This window comes from Prinia subflava, chromosome 2 (assembly GCF_021018805.1).
Source record: "Prinia subflava isolate CZ2003 ecotype Zambia chromosome 2, Cam_Psub_1.2, whole genome shotgun sequence".
NCBI lineage: Eukaryota > Metazoa > Chordata > Aves > Passeriformes > Cisticolidae > Prinia > Prinia subflava.
The window spans coordinates 68951165-68975928 of NC_086248.1; the positions used below are offsets into that span (position 1 = coordinate 68951165).

At 35.0% G+C, this 24764-nt stretch overlaps 1 protein-coding gene across 1 annotated transcript in view; it reads right to left on the minus strand.

The window, feature by feature from the left end:
• Positions 1-1490: 1490 nt before the first annotated feature.
• Positions 1491-24764, minus strand: part of RYR2 (ryanodine receptor 2) — a 383210-nt gene continuing 359936 nt past the window's right edge. The window contains exons 92-104 of the mRNA XM_063390404.1: positions 24479-24565; positions 23436-23654; positions 21297-21427; positions 20695-20737; positions 18542-18675; positions 14482-14542; positions 13026-13172; positions 12038-12172; positions 9538-9694; positions 7689-7753; positions 6834-6934; positions 5292-5343; positions 1491-3623 (exon numbers count right to left, since the gene is read on the minus strand). Coding sequence (XP_063246474.1) covers positions 3528-3623; positions 5292-5343; positions 6834-6934; positions 7689-7753; positions 9538-9694; positions 12038-12172; positions 13026-13172; positions 14482-14542; positions 18542-18675; positions 20695-20737; positions 21297-21427; positions 23436-23654; positions 24479-24565 — 1428 coding nt within the window. The 3' untranslated portion in view covers positions 1491-3527. The remainder of the gene's footprint in view (positions 3624-5291; positions 5344-6833; positions 6935-7688; positions 7754-9537; positions 9695-12037; positions 12173-13025; positions 13173-14481; positions 14543-18541; positions 18676-20694; positions 20738-21296; positions 21428-23435; positions 23655-24478; positions 24566-24764) is intronic.

The following is a 24764-nucleotide window of genomic DNA, read 5'->3' on the forward strand; positions in this document are numbered from 1 at the left end:
GTTTTGGCTAACGAACAAAAAAATTTAAAATTTTCTAGGTTAGAAAATATTACATCCTATAAATACTTCACAGGTATTTAAGTAAACTGAATTATTCAGTGCCTCTGAAGGTGGCAGGAATATTATCACAATTATAGAAACAAACATTAATGCAATTCATATTAGTAAGGGCTCTGCAACAGTAGGAAGATAGTAAAAATTAAAATATTGAACAATTTAAATAGCATATTAGTGCTATCAGGATTAATCTCGTAGTCATGCAGGGGCCAAGGATATTACAGACTCATTTTCTGCCTATTTTCTTGATTGTCTCAGTAAAAAAACACAGATAAGCTTCAAGCTTTACAGAATAGGAAAGACATAACAACAGTAGGTGTAAAAATTGTCAGTTCTAAAGGGAGCAATATATAAGGAGGTAACAACTTCCACAAATAAATCACACGTCAAGTACTCTTCCATCTTACTTTGTATTTCCGTTGCCTTTCGTTTCTTCATTCCTTTGCTGAAATCAACATTGATGTGCTGGGATCATCAGTTTTGGAGGTCGTCTCAATTTTTTGACATTCAGAGATAAACAGTAAAAATTCTGTCTTTGCTTTTTTTAACAAAGGGTAGGAGATAATTTATTTCCCCCTGAAAATTACTGTTTTACTGACACAGTCAGAAGATTCAACTAATAGCTGAAAAAACTCCATAAGCATACACAAATGTGTAAGTATAACCTTACCTTAAAAATAACATGCATAAACACCATTTTTTAAAATTTCTTGGATCTAAAACTGCAGTTTTCAAGTGACATGTTATTACCATACAGGACACTTGTGTCAGTGTTGATTTCTTTTGATGCAACTATTAAACTTGTGAATTGTCTGTATTAGTTGACTGTTTACAACACCAAACTTGAAAGAACTTAGATTTGTCACAGGAAGTTCAGTAATTTTCAGTAAAACCTAAGGATGTTTTTCAACTTTGCCTAAGGCTAAAATAAATTTAATGGTATTAAATTGTATGCCACAGTGTGTATTACATGTGTCCAGTATGTGGACTGCTTGAAAAATATCATCCTGTTAAAAGTGCACATTAGAAGGTTTTTTGTTGAATTATCTGTTAAGATAAAAGCTCTCCATGACAAACTGAGTGCATCAAACAGGAAATGCTAAGTTTCAGGGACTCACAGAAAGCCTACAGCCACTGCAGAGCAGATTGCATAAACCAGGGTCTGAAGGTCTGTCAGAGCAAGCCCAAGCCCTTTCTCAGCACTGAACACTAATCTTGTAAATTCTCCTGACCAGTTTCTAGATGTAGGAATTTGCTTCTGTGAAAGCTATAATTGATTTAATAAATGAAGATTTTTCATACTTAAACTTTTTGCATCACCATATAATCAGTAGATCTCATCATAAAACAATCTCTAGTGTTTAAGTATGGCTTCACAAATATTTGTTAAACGGCATACTGGATTCAACAGGAAGGATGCCCCAGGAGTTCTTTGACTTGGAACTTGAGGTTAAAGAAACATGTCTGGTATTTACCTACAATATGTAAATTTACCTACAATATGTATTGTTGTAAATACAAATGTATTTACCTACAATACCCATTTGAATTTGTTTTGAAGATAAAGGAATCTTGAAATATCCCTCAGAATCATTACCTATATATTTTTCTACAAAATGTGCAAAATTAAAATAGCCTGTGTACCTACGTGTGTCAAACAGATACTCTCATGTGGTACACCCAAAAAGAAACACGACCACAACCCCTCATTTGTAAATCTTAGACACAAATCCCAGAAAGGCTGAACAAAGATGCTTTATGAAGTTGTTCCAAATAGGGAGGAAACAGAGCTGGACTGAACATTCCAGTCTGGGTGGGAGTGGTTTAAAAACGAAATACATATTGTGATTGCTGTACTGACAGCTTGCACTGTCACCTGTCAGCCTGCCCAGTCTCTGGCCTCAAATCTTGCAAAGTTTGAGAGAATTTTACCAGAACCATGAACAGGATACCAAATTCAGCAAAATTCACAGAATTGAAAGCCTTGCTTTTAAGAATACAGCCTTAGCATTTTTAAGTGATTGACCCCTTAATTGTATTTTTTTTAAATTATAACTGAATATTGATACAGAAAATTTCTTTTATGAAAAAGCTGTGACCTGTAAAGAAATGAGAGAGAGCAACACAACAGCAAGTCCAGGAGAAAAGACCAAAATCAGTACCAAAATCTTTCATTAAGGAAACAGTAGCTTAATCCTGGTTTGAAGTGGTTGAAATCAATTCAGGGATTGATAAAAAGACTATAACAAAGACTTCAAGTGCTACCAAAACCAGCTTGTTTCCATTCTGAATGTCTCTTTTTATTTGTAAAGACTGGCATTACAATTGAAAAGGACTCAAAATGGAGTAATGTACACATCATTGGTGTTTCATGATGCAACTGATGGAGTCCCTGAATGGATATTGCTTCAGCTTTGCTTTTAAAAAATAATTTAACAAGAAAATCTTCAACTTCACTATCAATCACAGGTGGCAGAAATGAAAGAAAGAAAAAAAAAGAAACTAAAATTACTGTCAAATTCTTAACATATATTCATATTGTTGGTTGATGACACTTGTTCCAGATGTACAATAAAGCCCACAACACTTTATTACTATGGATATAATTATTGTGAATGTTTTTTCATGTTGATCAACTTGTTTCTGAAGGTTGTTTTTTGATTGTTTTAAACTTGCATAATAAACATGCAATGAAACATTTCTTGTTAAAGTGGTTTTTTGCAGCTGTCTTGTATTCATACAAAGATTTCATAAAGTAGCAGTGTTGTATCAGAGCATTACCAAAATAAGAGCGAAAGCTAAAGAGGAAGGTAAATGTGAAATGAACTTGATGAGAATAACCTAATCTTGTCCTGAGACACTCCAGTCTTATTAAAAAGATGTGCACAATCAAATCCTTCCTCCCAAACCCACCAAAACCACAAAATAAATATTAAATTGGAAGGGAAGACACAAAGAAAAAAAAAAATGTCATCATGCACTCATCTTCTGCATAGCTCAACCCACATATAGTAAGGCACTATTTCCCCACAACTTAATGTCCACAACAATCTTTTATGGTGCTCTGTGAACTATATATAGTTCCTTCCAGGATGATGAAATAAACAGACCAAATGAGTGTTGCTACCATGTCACCCCATGTGTGATCTTTTAGACAAGGGTATCATCTGGCAGTTTCAAAAATAAGCTGTCTCGAGTCTCTACTTGTGTGTGTATGTTATGTATAGGGACATCTTTTGTCTGTGCAAGTGGTTGGTTTGGTTCCAAAGTTGCTGTAATTTTTCATTGTTCTTTACTCCAGTGTTCTCAAAGCAAATACACAAGAAAATAAAAGTGCAGTTGGGTCATTAAAAACAGAGCTTTGGTGCTCCAAAACGCACACAGCTTTGGGGATTTAAGAAATCTTTTAGACATTCCCAAAAGTGCTGGGAAATACATGGACATTTTTGTCCAGAAATCCTTGTTTTTGCTTAGTTGAGCTGGTCTTCATATTGTTTTCGGAAGCAATCACCAGCAGGGAAAAACTCCCAGCACCGTTCTTGATACATTTTCCATACATATGATTCCTGAAAGAAACACAGTTTAAATTATTTAACTTGATTTAATGAGAAATCATCAACCATGACTTTTTTCTCTTTTATTTATATATGACTTCACTTTTTTTGATTCTGTGCATGCCAGGTTGTTGAACATCAATCTACAAAATCATGTTAAACAATTTTGATTAGTTTAGAATAGCTTTTACATTTTTGTCACCTGGTCAAAAAGCAGTATAGAGACGCACAGAAGAGAGCCAGGCAGTTTAGTTCTTTTTGCAAGAAAGAGGAGCACTGTAAAGCTCAAAGCTGGCCGCAAGACAAATAGCAGGATAAGCAGTATATTTGCTGTCATAGAAATGTGACTGAATTTCTGCATCAGTCATTTCAAAAGATGCCTACAAACAATGCATAAACCAAAACAACCATTATAGTCAGTATTTTCTGAGTCAGTGGGGTTTGGCATTTCTTCCTTTCTGATTATTTGTTTGCGTAGGGTTCTGTCTTGAGACATTACAAAGAATAGTAAAGACTATGTCAGTTTATTTCTATTTTAATCACACCACTTAAATGTGGTTTTTATTACACAAATTTCAGGGTAGAAAGGGCACCAGTTACAGAACCACAGAATTATTTAGGTTGGAAAAGACCTTTCAGATCATTGAATCCAACCATAAACTAGTGCCAAGTCCACCACTAAAGCATTTCCTAGAAGTTATGCAGTATAAAGTACTCTCAGTTTTCAAAATATCACCTAACAGTATCAAAACTGAATCGTTAGTAGAAATCTGTCTTCAGTGAATACAGTAGGATGCACTGCCGAGGAAATGGAAAGTACAAATAAAAAAGAGTTTTAAAAATCTCAGTTAGTACAAAATTCTCAAATGACAAATGATGTTTTAAAATAGCAAAGCAAATACATAAAATCATACTGGACAAGGCTAAGATTTGTGCAAAGATGATTACAGCACACATGTCAGAGTAGAGTAAACTACATATATTTATAGCAAATCATCCCTCTGACTCAAGTCTGTAGGGCTATGTACATGATACTAGTCAGGTTTTTTGGGTTTTGATTTGCAACACAGGAACATTTACTTAGTTAGGCTGAAGACTATCACCAGGAAAGAAAAAGACTGTAAATTTGATACATTTTCCTAGTGACTTTTTATATACTTAAAGGAAGTTGAAGGGGGCACCAGAAGTTTGAAAGAATAGAGAGGAACAATAAGAAACCTCCAGATAAAAGTTCACATATTTTTCATTTTAAATATATGCACAAGTTCTTTCATATGGACTTGTTCAGGAATGTAGACACAGAAGTTTATATGTAGATGACAATAATAAAAGACAAAGACTATTAAAAAAAGAATCAAAAGGGAGAAATGAAGAGTGCTACTTTCACAGAATACTCCAATATTCTGTTTCTCATTATTTTTTGTTTACACTATGTATTTATATTTTGTGGAAATAACAATTTAAAAATAACAGGTTCAGATACCAAAAAAAGGAATAGAAAATGCTACAGAATTTATACTCCTGAACATTAAGCAACCAAAGTCTTAAGAATTGCTTAGAAGAATGAGAACTAAGTTCCACACCATACAGAAGGCTATCCTTAGAAAAATCTTAGTTTTTCCAAGCTTGAATGATTTTTATTTTAGAATCAGCTGATATTAATAGAGTTTGTCAACCTACCTGTCCTGTATGCTCAGTTTCATCTTTGTTAATAAGATACATCAGAAAAAACCTACAAGAAAAGAAACACCTCTTATGAGTAGAGTGTTTGGAAACATTAGGCAACCCACAAGGAGATTGATATTCTTCACAAGGTACAGTGATAATGCTGTTCATGGACTTACAAGTTCCAGATCTCTACCTATGATAATATTCTGAGACAGATTAAACATTTTCCTGACACTGCTGACATTCATTGTTCAATGAGTAGTATATTAAAATGCATTACTATCAGTTTGACATACTGTAATTAGAAACTCAGTTTAAATGAAGATTTTATAAACTTTCTAATCTAAAAATTACAACAGACATTTTCTTGCCCATGAAAACCCACTTGGAAGCAGACAGAAAATGGTCACTGGAAATTTCTTTTTTTCCTCTTCCCACACTGAATAGAAAAGGCTGAAGATATCTAAGAGATTTCTGTTGCTGAAATTACAGTTTGGGCATATTTCAGTAGTGTATGCAAGTTCAACACAAGCAGAAAAGAACTTGTAATTAAAAAAAAATAAACATTTGTCTTGAGGGTTTGAGCTGACATTTCACAGGGTGATAATTTCAAAATTTCACTCATAAAGAGACATTCTCTCCCAACATATGCAAAAACAAAATATAATCATGCACAAAAAACCCCACCAATTCCTCAGGCTGAGGCACTTTAAAGCAAGTATGCTATAGTATCCTATTTACTAATTAGGAACAAAAACCCATATGATAGTACCTTCAATGTGTTTTGTTTGCACAACCTGTTTTTCAGGTGGAAGGTTTTTATAGGCATGTTTGACTTTGCAGTCTCATTACTTTGTGCATACTCAGTGACAGACTAAAAACACAAAGACACAATCCATCCCCTCTCCATACTGACTGCACTGGTATAAAATACACTCTGGCACTGGACTTTCATATGTGAGAAGAACAGTATGATACTGTGATTGTAGACCTGATAATTGGTTTATTTAGTTTAGTGGTCACTGGTGCTCTGTTTGAATTTTCCAAAGTTGGACCTGATGCTGTTGGTTGATCCCTCTTATCTAGCTCCTCATCACAGTTCCCCACCTCCCTTTTTCTTTGGTTCTCTTAGTCAGTTCTCAGCATTCCACACAAAAAAATTTGTCCAATGTAAGTTTTTTTGTCTTACTCCTGTGTTTGTTCTCTCTTTCCATCAGTCTCTAGGCCAGGTCATACTTCTCCTCTGTACCTTACACACCTCATTCAATTTTACAATTTATGTGGTCTCTGCAGTCACATATTCAGTTCATTTCTACCCACAACCTCATACAAACTTCGTGTGCCACAACCAAGCTGGAAAGCAGGATATGCAACTTGTTGATTCCTTGCTGTCACTGCCACAGAATTAAACATTCAAGAAATTACAAATGCACATCAAAGCCAAATAGTACTGACTATTACTTATGCAAGAGAGGCAATCAGGTACCTTTGGAGGCTGCAAGGTAGTTAGTGAGTGCAATGAGTTAGTGAGGAGTGCATTTTTAGTGTACTCACAAATAATTGGCCAAGTTGTGCTCCTGTAGTGTGTGTGTTTCAAAGCCATGAGGCACTGTATCAAAGTAGTCATTTCCTATGCCACAGATAAAGCACTTTGTCTAGAAAAAAGAATACAGAGCACTTCAACACTACATATAACACTTGCCCGGCTTTCAGAAAAGCCAAAAAAAGGTAACAATTTTCATGAAAATGGCAATGCATCATATATAATATGCACTGAACAAAAAGGCTTTTCTTTTAATGATTCAGACTGGATACCTCAGTAAAAACACTTGAATAGAAGCTTAGCTACCATCAGAATAGCTTCTTACTGTTTAAAAAATAAATCTTTGCCAGCTCTAAATGAACAGGTATCAGGAGACAGAAGGGTATACAATGGTCACAGCTAACTTTTTTAATATTCAGCAGAACTTACTGTGACACATGGCAATATTTACCTCAATGTTTGTCCAGCTGAAATGGAATATGCTTCAAGGTCACACTACAAAGTGCAGCTGGTTTGCAACAATTTCCTGACCTCTTACATATGTACTTCAACAACAGAATAGAAAACCACAAAGTATAAGATACTTTCACATATATTTTAGCCCCAAAAAATTACATCTGAGATGAAATGTAACATGACAGTGTTAACATTGTGTTAGAAACCTCTAGTTTGAAGATCCAAAATACTTACATAGCCACAGACATGCAATTCATTATAATTCACATTGTATGATATCAGACCATGTACAAGACAGTATTTTCCTCTTAGTTTGAAAAACTATCCACTAGCCTAAATCACATTTTAACTGAAAACACACACTTGTGCCATCTGAAAATAGGTATGGTTCAGCAACTGAATGTTCTTACCTCCATGTCTTCCTTAACTTGCTCTTGCTGATCTCTTAACTCACCAAAAGCATCAATAATCAAACCTAGGGTTTCAGTTAAAATGATAGAATGATAGTTAATGTTCAAGAACAGAATTGTGACAAAGAATATCTGGAAATCCAGGGATAACATAACTCTGATAAAGAATGTTAAATGAGAATCTTCTGCAGAAATATTAGAAGCCAACATACATTCAAAAGACAACAAAACCATAAAGAAAAAAGAGTAAGTCAAAGAAAAATCAGTAACATGGCTGGCTGAATTATAAAATGGGACAAGCAGAATTGGTTTTATTTCCTGTGCCCTGATCTTGACTTAGTACATTAAGATATACATGGGTTTACAGTGAATAAGGCCCCACTACAGAAAAAAATAATACTGTCCATTTAACTGAGTTGAGATATTTATCACATGGCAGATGCAGAGAGGCCCAGAGCTCCATGCATCCTCTCTCAAGATGGTTGTCATGTAGTACAAGGTTCTGCTACTGGAGCTCTGACAAAAGTAAGGGCTCATTTGAGGGAGATACAGAAAGAAGAAAAGGAATCACAGGCTCCATGGCTCAGATTATAAACTGCTTATAATCTTCCCTTCACTTACTCCAATACAAATAAGGATTAGCTCCACAATGACTATTGTCACACCTGCACACAAACCTTGACAGTTAAGGACTCTACTCTTCAGCCACTCACAACACGAAGAAATGAACCACATGAGAGATGCCGCTTCAGGGTATAAAAAATGTTCCACTCTCCCCAAGCCTTTAAAAAAGACCCTGTTGCTTGAGTGAGAGTAATAAACAATTTACCACTCAGCTCAAAGTCGCCTTTTGAATTTCCTTGTAGTGAGTGAGAAAGCACCCTTACTGGTGTCAAAATTATCCTAAGTTAGCTGACAGCTGACAGAAAATGAGATATTAGTATTTATGTCAACAAGTGAACCCAGCAAAATTATTTATCAATTTTCCAAAATTGAGAATATACTTCTGTTAACTTGTGAGAACTTTAATAAAAAATGATGCTGTGGGGCATTCTTGACAATATTTTAAAGGTATAGTATGAAAACAAACAGAAGTTAAAGTACTTCAAGTAGTAACAATAAACCTAATTCATGTAAACATAATAAAAAAAATCCTTGACATAAAAAAATAAGGTATCCACTATCCAGATTACAACACTATCAGTCAAATAGTTTCACTGAAATTCCAAAGCTAAGTAATAACAGCTAACTTTCTACTGTCATTAGCCAGACTGTACTAAAGCTGTTTCATATCAAGCACCCTTTTTTACTCTTAGACACTGTTCAAATAAGGAGACATCACACAAAACAGCAATTTTTATGTAAGAAAAAATTTAACCTCTTAAAGGTATGGTTCAATTTTCACACCACTATTACCAATCTGAAGATCTGCCACATAGTCAAGAACTTACGATGCTGGCAGGGGAAATACTGACAGCAGTACTGATTTTGTCCATGAAAGCTCACATACGATAGGTTACACTGAAAGACAATTTTACGTTATGCCACAAGATTTCTACAGGAGGCTTTTAGAAAGGGCAATGACAAGACAGAAACTGTAGTGACATGAGTATTCTTAGGGCAAAAAAATTATTTTGTTTCTATTGATCCAGTTAGAGTCTGTTGATTTTACAGAGACTCAGAAGAGCAGTGTATGAGAGTCATATGGGTGTGATTTGCTATATAAATCTGTCCTTCATGATCTGCCCTGCTGTTCTGTCTGAATCTTGGGGTTGTTATTACCACAGCAGCAAGATCTTTGCACTGCTAAATAATGCTTTCAGTCCCACTGTGGATTACAAATGCATACCTTGGATAATTGCAAGCAGGATGACAATCACAAAGAAGAAGAAAGTGATGTCAAAGATAATCCGATAGATTTCATATTCGTCTCCTGCTGGATCTTCTATTTCATCACCAATACCTCCTCCTGCACGTACTCCAACATACATATGAAACATGTAGCACTAGAAAAGACAAAACAAAGGGCTACAAAGGCTGTTTGCAGCTAAAAGCAAAAATACCAGTGTTACAAATTCAGTAATTGGTAGAACTGGTCTGTGGTCTAAGAACTATGACATGTCAAGCTGTATTTTTCCCTCCTTTGAGATTATGCATATTTCTGATGGAGGGGAAATGCTGCTGTGCAGCTGAAGCTGCAGTATTTCATGGTCTGTCATTATGTAGCAGTTCAATAAGATCAAAAGTTCAACTACCAGAAGCTCAGCAGCACCCCATGATTCATGTAAAATCATTTCAGCACTGTAAATAGGAAATATCATTACCACCATAGCCATCTCCTTTTCCAATTTCCTAGCTCAAAAGTGAATGATTTTCCCTATTTTTAGTGTCTCAAATTTGAATTTAAAAATAAAGAATGCTCCTCCCCAATCCAAAATAAAACAAAAAACCCTCAACCAAGCAAAAATTCTTCATGAATGCTTGTGCAGACAACAGGCTAATGATTGAAAATGTCTGAAATAATACTATGAAACTATGATACGAAAAGTGCTATAAAAGGTCTGTCAGTACATTTGCCTGGGATGCTGACAATACAAAATTTCCACTTTTATCGTGTTATAATTTAATAGAAAATTATTGTATCACTCTCTAGAGGTCTAGTACAGGGGATTGTTTTTTTCCTTCAAGCAACTTTGCAAACTACAGGTCAAGGGTTCTCAACCTTTATCAAAAATAGTGATGACAATAACTAACTCCTAAAACCTAACCATACAAAAAATCCATTCTTCTATTTCTATGTCACAGTCCCAAAATCCCTTCTGTAAGATTGATATAGTACCATACACACATGCTGGGTGACCCTTGCCTGAAAAATCTAACAGTTTCTAGAGATAGTTTATACTCCAAGACTGAAAGAATAATTATTAATTTAATGAGTGAATGTAGTGCTACTTATCTAAAAAGTTTTGGCTTTTTATTACTAAAAAAAAAATTATGTATATTCATTCTCTTTTAAAACCCATTTCACATCTTAGCATTTTTACAAGAGACAACCCTGATTTTACAGCATATCACATGTTAATCTAACTCATTCCTGTACAGTATTATAGCCTTGTGGTATATGCATTTTCGGAGAATTACAGAGCAGGTCAGGTCAGAGTGACTTCATGAGGTCTCTATTCCAAGCAGGCCCCACTATAGCCTCAGAAATAATTGTTTTAGGCTTTATCCAAGTCAGTTCATTACAACTTCCTAAGGATGGAAACTGCAACAACCTCTCTGAGCAAAGTGATCCATTGCTTGGCTCCCCTCAGCCAGAACACATTTTTCCACTTTATGTCCACAGTGTCCTGTCATGCACTTCCTGTTAGGAGCTTGGATTTGTCTTCCCAATAATATTTCTGCAGACACTGGGAGCTCTCCTTACACACCCTCCACCCTGAGACTTTGTCTTCTCTAGGCCAAACAAGCCCAGTTCCTTCCACCTCTCTTCCCACAGCAAGTGCTCCAGCACCTGACAGTTCAACAGCCCTTCACTGACTTGTGCTCCAGTTTATCTGATTTTGTTGTGCTGAATGTCCCAAACCCCACAAAAATATAGACACACTACTCTGCTTCAATAGTTTATCCATTTATTTGGCTTTTAAATGTTGTTGACTCCCTGGAAGAGATTCACGTTGCACAGCACACTGAAATACATTTAACTGGTGTACATGATTGTTTTTGGATAGATATTAAGGGCACTGCATCTTGGAAATTCTTTGTGGCTTAAGCTCTACTTACCACCTATAACTCCAAAGCCTGGCACTGTCATAGTTAGTACAAAATAATTTAAGGTGGTTCTGAACACAGTAGTTACTGAACTGCCTATTAGAGATAACTATGGCAATTCATGCTAAGGGAAACTGATGGATTTCAAAGCTTAAACATAAGTTTAACTATTTGTTTTACTTCTGAAAATGCTTGCCTACAACTGACCCTCCTCCTGAATTTCAAGATTCAGAACTGCTGCCCTTCAGCCAGCTCAGCTTCACAGCTGATAGTTGTTTTGCATTTTTTGAACAATCATAGCAAAGTATAGTACCACTACACTTTCTTCTATTACATTTTAGATGAGTTTGTTGAGCGTACACAAGATCTATCCATTTGTTGAGGATGTCCATCATATCTGTGCCTTTGCTTTCAACGGCAATCTTTTCTGCCTGCTGGCTAATGATATGACTGTATGAATACCAATTAACAAGAAATTCAGGCCAAAACCACAACAGCAACAGCTTGAGAAGACAAAAAAAAAAAAAAAAAAAAAAAAAAAAAAAAAAAAAAAAAACAGAAAGCAAAGTAAGACTTACTGTTAGCATATCATCACATTTCATGTCTGGCATGTCACCATCTTCACTCTTGTTGTAGAACTTGCGGAAAAAGTTGAATGCCACCACCGTGTACAAGTATACCACTACTGCCAGTAATCCCACTGTTAGGACAAGCTGGAAGGCAAAATGACAAAATGAGTGTAACACCACTATGGGAATGTGATTTATCGTTTCTTTAAAAACAATCAAACTGACAAAAACCAAAACAAAAACAACAACAACTAACTATAAACTGTGTGTACTAGCACCAGGAAAACTTTTACTTCTTATATATTTTTGTAATACAGAGTAATATATCTGCATATTCTCATGCAAAGACTGTGTATTTCATTTTATTTTGATCAAAAACTATGTTTCAGAAACATAATTACAAAGACAAATCTTGTGCATAGATACACAATGAAACAATCCATTAGAATCATAAGCAATTCCAAAAATCAGATAAAAAAATCTGAAAATTTATTACCTAATAGTCATATTACTATAACCGAGTATACAGTTGCTTACTAATTTAATAGGAAAGCAACTTTTTTTTACATGCATGAAATCACATATTAAAAAAACCTGTTCCTAATATTTTAATATATCAGAAAAGCAGCAACAAGTACTCCACTGCTCAACTGCAGCATCATTCAGATTTTGCTCTGAGCTTAATGGAAAACAGCTGGCAGGAGCTTCAGTATCCTGTAAATTGATATTTCACTTGTATAGCTCTCAAATCTAAAAATTTCCTTATAAATAATGCCTCTCTAATGTGCTAAAACTTCAGGACTATTTTTAGAGGGGAGAATACTTTTCCTTTTGCTTACAAATCCCATTGTCTAGTTTCCTCATCAACTCAAGTTCTAGAGTCCACGATGAAAGAACATTTCTGTTGTCAACCCACAGAGCACCTGACTCAAAAATGAAGTGATCTTTCCTGTGTACTCCTTAAGTAAAAAAGCTGAGAGGAGGGAACAGCTGATACCTGCTTGCCATTGTGGGTAACTGATGACAGGATAGTTCGTAAGGTCTTGAATCCCATCGCAATGTCAAGGAGATGAGCAGCAAAGAAAAAATTGTTGTAATGGCCAAGGACTGACATGGTCATGTACCACGCTAGGTAAAGGAAAGACTAACAGAAAAAAACAAACACATTCAAAATAAAATTCACTTTATTTTCATCTTTAACTTAATTTAAAATAAGGAAAAATAGAAATTTCTCAAATAAGCTTTTCTTTAAATAGAGAACAGTCCTTTTTAAACAGAGAATTTCCTAGACATCATTGAGAATTTTCTATTCATGCAACAATATTGAATTCTCAAATACAAAGTCAACAAGATACATTAGGCAAAATCAAGAAATTCAGAATTTATATTATAAAAACTAATTTTGAAATTCTTAAATGCTTATTTGTAAATGTCTCTACTGTAAAAAATCTTTTTCTGATTTAAATTGCTTTTTAATAATTTCTAAATAATTACATTAAAATACTAATGCCTAAAGTTAGTTAATGACAAATACAGGTCTCTGCAAGCAACAAAAGGATTTTCACAATTAATTTGAGCTACAAAAACTCCTATTTAAACATATAAGTATTATTTAAGTAACCACAAATGTTAATTTCATCTGATCCTCTATCAATTAATTTTTATTGAACTTAAGGAAAAGTATTTATAAGAGAAATTATATTTCATCCCTTAAAAAAATACTAGTCCCAAACAAACCCTCTTTACAGATCATGCTGTCTCTTGACCTGGAGACTTACTGTTTCCACTTTTTCTGAGAGCTTCAGATTACACCTTCATTTTCCTTCTGTCCTAGTCCCAAAATAATTTTTCCCCAACTATTTTTCTTACCAGTAAATTAAGTAATTAGGCAAACAATAATCATGAGACTGAAAAATCATATCATGACTGACTTCTTAAACTGCATTTTAACATTCTTGTTTATCTCTCCTTTTTTTTTAGCTTTTAAAGGCTTCCTTTTTCAAATTATTGAAATAATTTGTGTCATTCTGTGCCACATCTTACTACTGTTTTCAGTGATACAAATTTAGCAATTCCAGATACATTAACTATATTGATCTGACTGTGCTCCAGGAATATTCAAGTGTTCATAACATTTATGAACAATGGGAAAAATGGCAATTAGCATTCATACAGTCAGTTTTCTACTTCTACAGCGCAGTGCTTTCTTATTGCTTCTAATAAAGCATATCAGACAAAAGGCAGGAATTGACTGAGATTCTATTAACTGCTATCAATGTAACTGTGAAAATATTTTGACAATATCTCCTTAGCTTTCAGGATTTACTTTTCATAATAAAATAAATGTAATCCAGAGTATTTCACATGTCTTGTTGAAGCACTTTGCATTAACAAGTGCATTTTTCATTTTAAAACATGAGTATATACATACGTGCATATACTGAGAAACTTACATTATCAGTGAAAACAACTCCTAATTTCCACATCTGATACTTTACATCAATGGAATTAAGCCTGAAAAAAAAATTGCATTTTATAGCAAAACACAACTGGAAAACATGAAAGACAATCTGTAAGAAGCGTCACATAACAGGAGTCAACAGCTACCAATTTCTCCAACAGCTAAAATATATCAAAACCTTGTTCTAATTCCCACTTTTACTCTGGAATGAAACTGTCAAAAAAGAAAAAAAAAAAGTGAAAATCAAATCCATAAGTACTGTTTTGAATTCATCAGACCTAATGCTGATTGATTTTGAAAATGTTATCATGCCTACAATCTGTCTTTAAAATCCAAAGAGAAAAAATTATTTTATTTTCTTTTTAATGCAACCTACCTAAGCCTGAAGCAGCTAGTCAAAAAAGGTAACCAAACTTGCACCCTAAAATACCAATTCTTTAGCTTAGTTATTATAGCATACCTAGAGTGACACAATTGGATGACATTAAAGACAGACAAATTTAGACCACGTGAATCTCAGAGCTTGTTCAGAAAACTGACCCATTTTTCTAAGGATATAAGGAAAATCATTAATGCAAATATGATAATTCTTACCAGTTAAAGAGTTTTGATATAGGTACTCAGGAAAGTCTTCTATAAATGTTACTTTTTTTGTAATATAGAAAGCATCCAATCAGATACAAAACATTCCTTATTAATTGTCAGCTAAGGAGGAAATACCTTTTTATTCCACTGAATCAAAATTTTGTGCCAGGCACTGAACAACATCAACAGGTGATACTTCACTGAGGATGGTGCCACTTGACCATTACAAAAAAGCAAGCATTGAACTAAAACAAAACAATGAGTTATAGGGTGTCTGGTAAGCTTTCTGTGTGTCTTGAAGACAAAACACAGAACAGATTATTATTTTGAGGTATCCTGCACAAAACCCCTGCGAGGATCCACTAGGCTTAAGATTCCCAAGTAAATAATCAAAGGAGGACGTATTTTACATTACCATCCATAAGGGGAAAGGTTTAAAATTGAGATTCCTACAGGTGCATCATTCCTTTCAATGGACCAGGCCAGGAATTTGGACATTAAGAGTGACTATGCCTGCCTCTCAACCACAACAGCTGAAGCCCCTACCCACCTGCAGATAGGCACTTCTACTTTGACAAACAGGCACATCCACACTTTTGTAAATCCTGTAGTGTCATCATAGCAAGTATAAATCTTGAGAATTCAGGTGTAAAACCTATTGCAAGTGAAAATTCCTTACTTTTTCACTAGCCATTACAGGCAAGAGATAGACTGTCACTTGAGGAAAAAGTCTAGTAGTTTTCAGGAACAATCCTGTTCTCTGAGATACTACATTACTAAAAATAGGGTTACTCACTCCAGAATCTTTTGAAAACCTAGATTATTGTTTCTTGTGGCAAGGAAGAATAAAACTTTTAAAATTCTTCCACATTCTGAAGCCAACTGCACTCATTGCTTGTACACTTCACATTTAGGATATGGTTTAACTTCTCACCAACCTAAAAAACTTTAGATCTTACGGGGAAAATTATTTATAACTTTTCTGTTCTTGAAAGTGGAAGAGTCTTCTACCATGGGAGCATTTGACTGAAGCTCTGCTTATTTTCCAAGTTAGCCTTATGTCACCACTTGCTGCAGATGCTTGAGCCTTATCTGCCTCTTCTATTGACTCTGATTAAACTAAAGACCACAGAAAAAACAGCAGGTAGAAAGGTAAAGGGACAGGGAAATAATCTAATGATGGCACCTCTGAAAATTAACTTTCATGTTTGTGTCTTTCATATTGTTTTCTCAAATATAATATAACCATGATGCATCTAATTTAACATCATCCACCCAAAAGAAGAAACTAATTCAATGGAAAAACAGCACCACTGTCTGAATCTCAGTGTGGAAAATTTCACTGTCTTTACTGTCTAATCTACAGGAGAGCTCCACATGCATCAGGCTTCTAAGCTGGTTATAGTTAAATAATACTGCAACATATTCAAATAATTACATAAATATTAAAATATTTATACATTTAAATAAATACACTTTAAAATATTCAAGGCTGCAACGATGAGCTGGGTAGCTCTTCACAAGCCAGTAAAATGCAGATTTTTTTTTTTTTAATGCAGTATATCACTGGGACACGCAGAAGCTTTTGAAGAAGCATGGTCACCTGCAAGTAGAGTGCTTTAAGTCCCCTGCAAAAAGACAGAAGCAAATCCCAGGCTATTTTTCCAAAGGAAAGGGAGACAAAAAGTAGGAGCTAGGGGTCAAAGAGAAGTGTTCACTTGTACTGAAGATGCAAATGCGATGCAGTGCACTTCTCTTCTGTGTTGTGAGGCACAGGTATCTGGTCTGGCCTCAGCCTGCACCGCCTCCTCCCGGCACAGGCAGAAGCAGAAGCACCAGAGCTGCAGCCTGCACCACGTCACACCGTTCTCTATTTTCTTCCAAAAGTACTGCAGTGAGGGGTCAGTTCCAACGCTTTTCCCACCTCCCTCTTCACTGCATAGTAAATATGTGTCAAATTTGGAAACTGGAATATGTGCAAGTTTTAGTAGCCTCATCAGTATTCATTTTTGAAACTCTTAAAAAGTGGATAAATGTACCTTCCTGAAGAGTATATTTTTTAATGCAACTGGTTTTGCAAATTTTTGTAGTAGTTTTTATTTTCCTGCAACATATTAATCTGTTTTGAGTATGGAATGATTCCTCTAGGGAGAACATGAAAAATGGATTAGGTAATTTTTATTTTTTTTTAAACTTTATATAACACGGAGGAGATATCAGAGATGTTAAAAAAAACAAGGCATCCTTCAGACATGATTCTTAAACTAAATATTTTATCAGGCTTCTCCAACTGCTCCGTCCTGGTCTGTTTTTTCAAGTTTATTCACAGAAACATTACTTAAATGTTTTCCCCTTGTATGAGTATGAGTATACAGGAAAGGGGAAGTAGTTGTATTTTGTTTTTATACCAATAATAAAAGCATTAAGTTTTTTTTCTAAACTCAAGCATGGGTCCTATGATAATCTAGCAGGAGCAACACAGTGTAGAAGAAAGCATTCCAGAAAGTACTTCTGCCACAATATTAAATTTTGTTTAGTACTGATATGCCAGAGAGTCCCTGAGCCTTTACACGGCACCTGACTGATGGTTTAGACAGACTCCTGGTTTACTAATATCTATCTTTCATAAAGGTGGATAAAAGAGCCATCCTTACAAAATCAGCTCTTGTTTTAATGCACTTCTAATCTATCAGCAGTCTCACTGCCTACTTCTCATAATCCTTGCACACCCATAGATAAAATGTTGCTTTTAGAGAAAACTTTAAAATAAACCCTTACATCAGAATCTGTGTATCATTAAAATTCCATCTGTTAAAATATGTTCTATCTAATTGAATACCTTTTTCATAATGCAGAACTAGAAAAAACATTTTTTAGAATTGCTTTATAAAAGCTGAGGATGCCTCCACAAAGGAGAATTTACTACTCTGAATGTCTAGGGTCTTCTTTTTATTTCTGTCTCCCAAACGATAAATAACTGCATAGTTTAGAGAAAACAAATTATAAAAGGATGTGAAGATTAATCATGCAATTCCCAGATTTTAGTGGTCATTAGCACTTAAATGTCTTCCATCATTTATAATCAGAACACACAGTGCCATTTTTGCCCATTCTTTCCAGATGAGCTGAACTGAGGACTTGAAAAGGAGATTCCAGCCCAGCTGAAATGACACTATCGAAAGAGTGGGAATGTGATGCATTCAAGCAGCTGTGCACTGAAATAAATCCTCATACTTAAAAAGCCAGAGGAATCCTGCATATACATTGTCTATTATTAAATGAATTTACTATATTATTCAACATAAGAATTTATTTCTTATGTAAATATGCATAAATGAGCAACAGATGTTTTGTCTGAATGATGAAACTCAAATGCTTGATTTTAACTTATGAAAAACCCCTACAAAATTTTGAAAAATAAACAAACAAAAAACCCAATCACAAACAAATTGTAGGCAAATGCTTACACAGCAGAAAAGGAGCTATCCTTCTTTGGTTTCTTCTTTTCTCGAGCATCACTAAAATCAAGAGCAGCTTTGTCCATTCCTAGTAATTCACTGATCCTGTCACGGCCATAGAACTCACCATATTTATCCATTACCTAAAGTAATAAAAAATATTCAAAAACATTCATCAGTGGGGTAAATCAGCAGTTATTTGGCCTGGCTCTGAAGACAAGAGGTTTAACATACAAGAAGCCTGAAAACAGTGCTTCATGACTATGGATAAAATTGTGATCACAAGATCTTGAACACAGACTTACAGAAAAAAATTATTTTCAGTGAATTCAAACTAGCCCCTATCTCTTTCTTACAAAATATAACATGTTTCATAAGTAATTTTGCTGGAAATAAACATTTACTTGCTTTCATTCCGACTGAACACACAGCTCCTTCCTAAATATTATCTATCTCTTCTCATTTTAAAAAGAATAGTCAAAGAAATACGATTTTTTCTATAACAAGATCATAACTCAGTGACTCCTGAAGGTGAGGAGGTATTTTGCCAGCTTTCTAATTGGAAATATTTTAAATATTTAACAATATTTTTGTAGATTTTTAGAGAAGCTTTTTTTGTAACAAGCCTGAAAACAGTGCTTCCTGATATGGATTATTTTGTAGACTGGGGATTAAAATACATATAAAAGACATTCATTGCAAAATAGTACACTCGAAGGCAGTTAAATCATACAGCACAGTTCCTCAGCCAAAGCTAAAGTACCAAATCTTCACACAACTTAAAACCATACTCCTTTCCTTTTGATTTGACCAACTACATTGACAGAAGCAAATGTAGAATTTTATTTCCTTTCTCAAGTACACTGTGAAAGCTACTGCTTCCCCTACTGCTACAGACAGGTAGAAATATAACTACCTAAAATATGAAAAAAAACCCCTTTTCCACAGAAAAATGAATATACAATTTAAAAGGATTTTTTGGTCAGGTTTACCTAAGACTGTTACAAAGCAGAAGAGCTAAGAGTATTAAAAAGGACATGTTTCCAAAAGTATGATAAAAGATTGGCATTAAAGTGTGAAGGAGGGGTAAATCTGATCCAATAACATGCACACCCTCTTTTTCGGTTGTGAGCAAACACACTAGAAAGAGCATTTTTGCTGTAAGCTATTGTAAAAACATTAGATTAATTTCTTAAGAGCAAACTGAGAAAACATTTAAAATAGCATTTGTAAGAAATGAGCTTCTGCTGTCCCTGCTTAGAGAGGACAGTTTTTGAGAGAGACCATTAGCTTATGCAATAAAAGCTCACCTGCACACCCACAAAGAGACACAAAGCATGGGAGAGAGCACAAAGAATACCTTGCTCAGCTTGTCCCAGGGCCATCAGCCCATTAAAGGCCCTCAAGCCTAGGGGACTACAGTGGCAGAGTGGCAGGCAGGAACCCAAACTATGGATTCACAGGGAGTGGCTGCTCCACCTAGTCCCCCCCAGGAGAGCCTTAGACCCAAATCTGAAACCCATCAAAATGGGTAAAAGGAGTAACTGGTAAAAACTCTCCAGATCACCTGTCAGACTAAGAGGATCACTGCCAAGGGATTTATATCATAAGTGGGATGTTATTGGATGTTACAGCGAGAAAGCAAAGATGGAGAATGGGATGGATTTAGGTGACCTGGGGAAGAAAAACCACAGGAAAACAGAGAGGTAAGGGACAAGAAAGGCCAGTGCATGTATATACCTTTCAGGTAGTTATAGTTGCCAGATTATGTCCTGTGCCTAAATATCTTAATCTGTCCTGTTTTATTATTATTACTTTTCAACTTTCTGTTGGGTGAGGGACACCACTCTTTACGTACAGAGAACACATAAATACAGACAAGATATTTTACATAATTTGCATTATACATACAAGCGCACACAAAATTCTTCATGTAATTTCATGAATGTATTGAATTCTTGTTTTATACAAAATCTCTATATAGAAAAAGTTTGAAATATGTAAAAAAATAGTTGTAAGAATGCAGTAAGGAATTCTGTGTATTTTAAAATTACACTGGACCAAAGTTGTATTTCAAAGAAGTGTAGTCCTCCAAACATGAATAGAAATATGCATTAGAATTTTATTGTAGCCTTATAATTTTTTAAAAAAATAAGCCTTACCTTTCTTTTCACAAACTTGTCCCAATAGTTATTTGGAAAAGACCTGAAAAACACAGATAAACAAGATGACAGTTTAGACAAATATATACCAATTCTGTTTCTAAGAGTCTCCATGTGGTGGCTATCACCAGTTAGTCACTTGTGAACCCTCTGGAGTGAAAGTTGCCAAATGTTGTTCAGCCTACCATGCAAATGTGAGAAGCACAGCAGAGCCAATGCCTGCAGACAGGATTCTAGAGCAGCTACATCCCACACAGTCTCACCAGGCAGAGAAACAGAACTTTAAATATGAGATGCAAAGCACAGCTCACTCTTGAACTGACAGCAATGCACAACCATCATCACTGTCCTTGCCAAAACAAACCCATCCTGTTTCTTTTTTCTTTTATGAAGAGAAATAATTTTAAGGCAAAAATTTGGGAATGCATAAGATTAAGCAGTAAATATTAGCCTTGCAGGTACCTGAAAATTTTGTATATCCTTGCTAGAAATATATCCCTAATAATTGTTTATTTCAGACAAGATGGATGATATGTAAGCGTGGAAATAGAAGAACGATTACTTGCAGGGTTACAATGAGACAGAGTAAGCAAAAAACTCACTGTGTGTTGATTACAAGTCTATCCCACTGTCCCTTAATATCATCTTCTGATGGCTGCTCAGTTATATATAGCCCATCAAATTCCAATTTCCTTGCCACTTCCTTTTCTCTCTTAAAAATAACGAGTGGAACCTGCAGTTGAAAGAAAATACAGGAATTATGTAAAATGCACTGATGTCTTCCAACATTAAGAAAAGCTGGTTGTTTTGAAGAAATAAGTATCAAAACTGAATAAAGCAAAAATAATACTTGAAAAATTTAAAAGATTTAACAATTCCCCAGAACACAGAAAAGGCACTGATAGATTAAAATCAGAACATTCAGAATCATTAAACTACAGTGTACTAAACAGTTGTAAAAAGATGGTCAAAACACCTGAAGGGAGATCCTTCAAATAAAACTAGTTTTTCAGTGCTATGAAATGATTAGATGTAGTCAAGTGAAAGAGAGCTGAATTTTTTTTTTTTTAATCCTTAGAAATTCTACTTCCAAATATTATTTTGAGATTACATTTTTGGATTTCATTTTAATACCCAGAGATGTTAGAGGCTCTTTTCACTTGTTAAAGAATTTTTAAGGTTTCACAGTGGGAAGTCAAGTGGTTCACTGCAAAGAGGAAAGACTGTAAGGAACAAAAAAAAGAATTGTCAGCAGCTGAGACACCCGGACAGGCTTTACCTACAATTCGCTTTCATCAGCTGGATGACCTCAAAAGTACATTTCAAGAAGGCAGATATAAATAGTGCTCAAAGTTCAGAGGATTTTTATGAGAACTCGCTTACCAAAAAAAAGTAAACTCTACTCTTTACTGGAACTATTTCACAGGCCCCCAAAATGCACCCACCTTGCATTATTCACCTTGACTGTAACAGTAGTCAAGAGTGGACATGAGTATACTGAAATAGTACAGAAAATCAAGACTACCCAAGCAACATAGTGATTACATTAGATACAATAAAAAAGAGTTCCAACACCATTTTCAGACAGCTAAATGAGAAAAACGTAATTGATTTCATGCTAAGCAATATTTAGAAGCAAACTTATCACATAGAGAAAAGGTAATTAATTAAGATAAATATTGATAACAATGATTTTCTCTTCTAGTCAGAGAACAAATGTAAAAAAAAAAGCAGCATAAAAAGTCATAGCAGAAATAAACAAAAAGGTATGAGATGGGAGAAGAAAACATCTCAAAAAACAGAAACCTAAGCTTTCATGATGCATGGCAACCAATGCAGCAAAAAAATGGTTTAGCATTTATTGACCTGTAGAGATATTTCAAGTAGAGATCAAAATCAACACTAGAAGTATTAATACAATGAACATTTCCTTGAGCTACAAATGCAGATCGTGTCTTTTAGCATAGAACAAATTATTAACCATTAAAAATGAAAAAGAAAAATATTAAGGACCACATAAGACCTTAATAAAGATGTATGGACCAATGAGAAGCTGGGTCATATCAAGGGTCCATTTAATTTAGCACTATCTTGCACTTTGATTTACATCTTTTGCCCTGGAAGTATGTAAAAATGGGGAAAGTACATGTCAGATATACTTCTCCCAGCTCCAGATTCATGACATTTGGTTTTCTTAAACCACAAACAGCATTTTGTCAATGGAGGTGGCATCTTCAGTTTTCACAACCCTAACAGAGATCTTCTCCAAGATATTCCTTTAAAAGATGCTTAGGCTCCTGCCAAAACACTACCAGCGGAGTGTGTGAGTATGAACAGCAGGCATTTATATTTTATAGAGTCACAGTATGCAGCAGCAGTAGTAAAATGCTGCATTCTTTTCAAATGACCTAACTGACAGACTAGTAATGCAGCATCTAAAAGTGTCACCTGCCTCATGTGCAGATGATACCTTGTCACACCTTGTCTTTGACAGTCACAAGCAGCTTTGGAAGCAGGTTACTGCTGTAACTGTCTGCCTGACAGCAAATTAGACTCTGGTCTACAGCTTCCTGAATAGACACATCAACTAACAAACACTTTCTGGGTACACTGCACTAAAAAAACAGATTTCTTTATATGGTGCCCCAACCTACTTAAGCAGGTTGACTTTCTTCTAAATTATACCACTAGACAGATAATGAAGTTTAGACATAGAAAAAAAGAGGTATTTTATTTCTTACTTTCAAACAATAATACCCTATGATGCAGAAGAATGAGATGACTGTGTGTAGAATGGCCAAAATCCTCAGTGTGGGTTCCATGTAGCCACTGCTTTCTTCCAGGACATAATGCACTGCAATGACCCTCTCATCATCGCTGTCCAGAATGTTCAACTTGGTACTTTCACCATCAGATATCACAGGAAGTTCCTTTTCTTCTGTCACAGCAGATGTGGAGACCTGTTTAAAACACTTAATATTGTAGCTGTATTCCTTTGACAGGAGTTTTACAATACTACAAGCTAAGTAGTTGGGCTGAAAAAATGATACCAAAGAAAATATAACTGTAAAGAAACTTGAAAGAAAGATTTTTTTTTTTTTTTGCATAAAAATGTCCACAAAGAATACCTCAGAAGACCTTTTCATCTTGTTACATCACTCTGTGATAATATGTTTTTTCTTTCCCTTTTTTTCACTGTCAGTCCATGTTACCAAATTTGGTCCACGAAGAATTTTATCACTTCAAATTCAAGAAAGGACATAGCCCTCTCAGAAGAAACCCCTGGCAATAGTCTTTATCATCACAGCTCTCTGCCAGAAAATTATTCAAGTCCAATGATTCTAGAGTTACATTAATGACGCTGAAAGTCTTGACAAAATCAGTGATATTCTAGGAAGCTTAAGAAGATGTGACTCCTGGCTGTACATACCCTTTCAGGAGAGCATAATGGCACAAGAAAACATCTCAACAGACATGGATTAGCTTAAATTACCTATGAAGGCTCTGCTTGGCTGGTTCATTGTACTGGTAAATGGAGCATCTAAGGCAAGGGTGTGCCTCTGACCCTGTTGCCTTTGTCCCAGCATAATGCTCTGTCAGTAGCTATTTGTGTACTGGAAGCCTATTTTTACTTTATTTCAGCTGTCACCATGTCAGATTTCTGAAGTAGGATGAAACAGGTATTAAACCTGTTAGGCTAGGTAGTTTTACCTCAGCATATTGACTACAAAACCCAGATGTTTTCCAGTGTACAACTTGAAAAGTAATATTTTGAGAAGTTTACCTTATAGAAAAGAAGGATAAAGTTGATGGCAAAAGCAACAAATAACGCCAACATCCTCATGTTGTAAAAGTTCCGTGCAAAATAATTCTGAAAAGAGAACAAAACATAAATATACCTTGCCTAATAAAGATTCAACCATCATTATCTTCTGCTGATAGCGTTTTTTTTGGTGAAGTTTTTTTTCCATTATGGAACTTTTTAATAGAATTACAAATATAAAAAAAACCCAAACCAAAAAACATTTTGAGTGATGTACAAGTTCTCTTACTCTACATGTGCAATAATG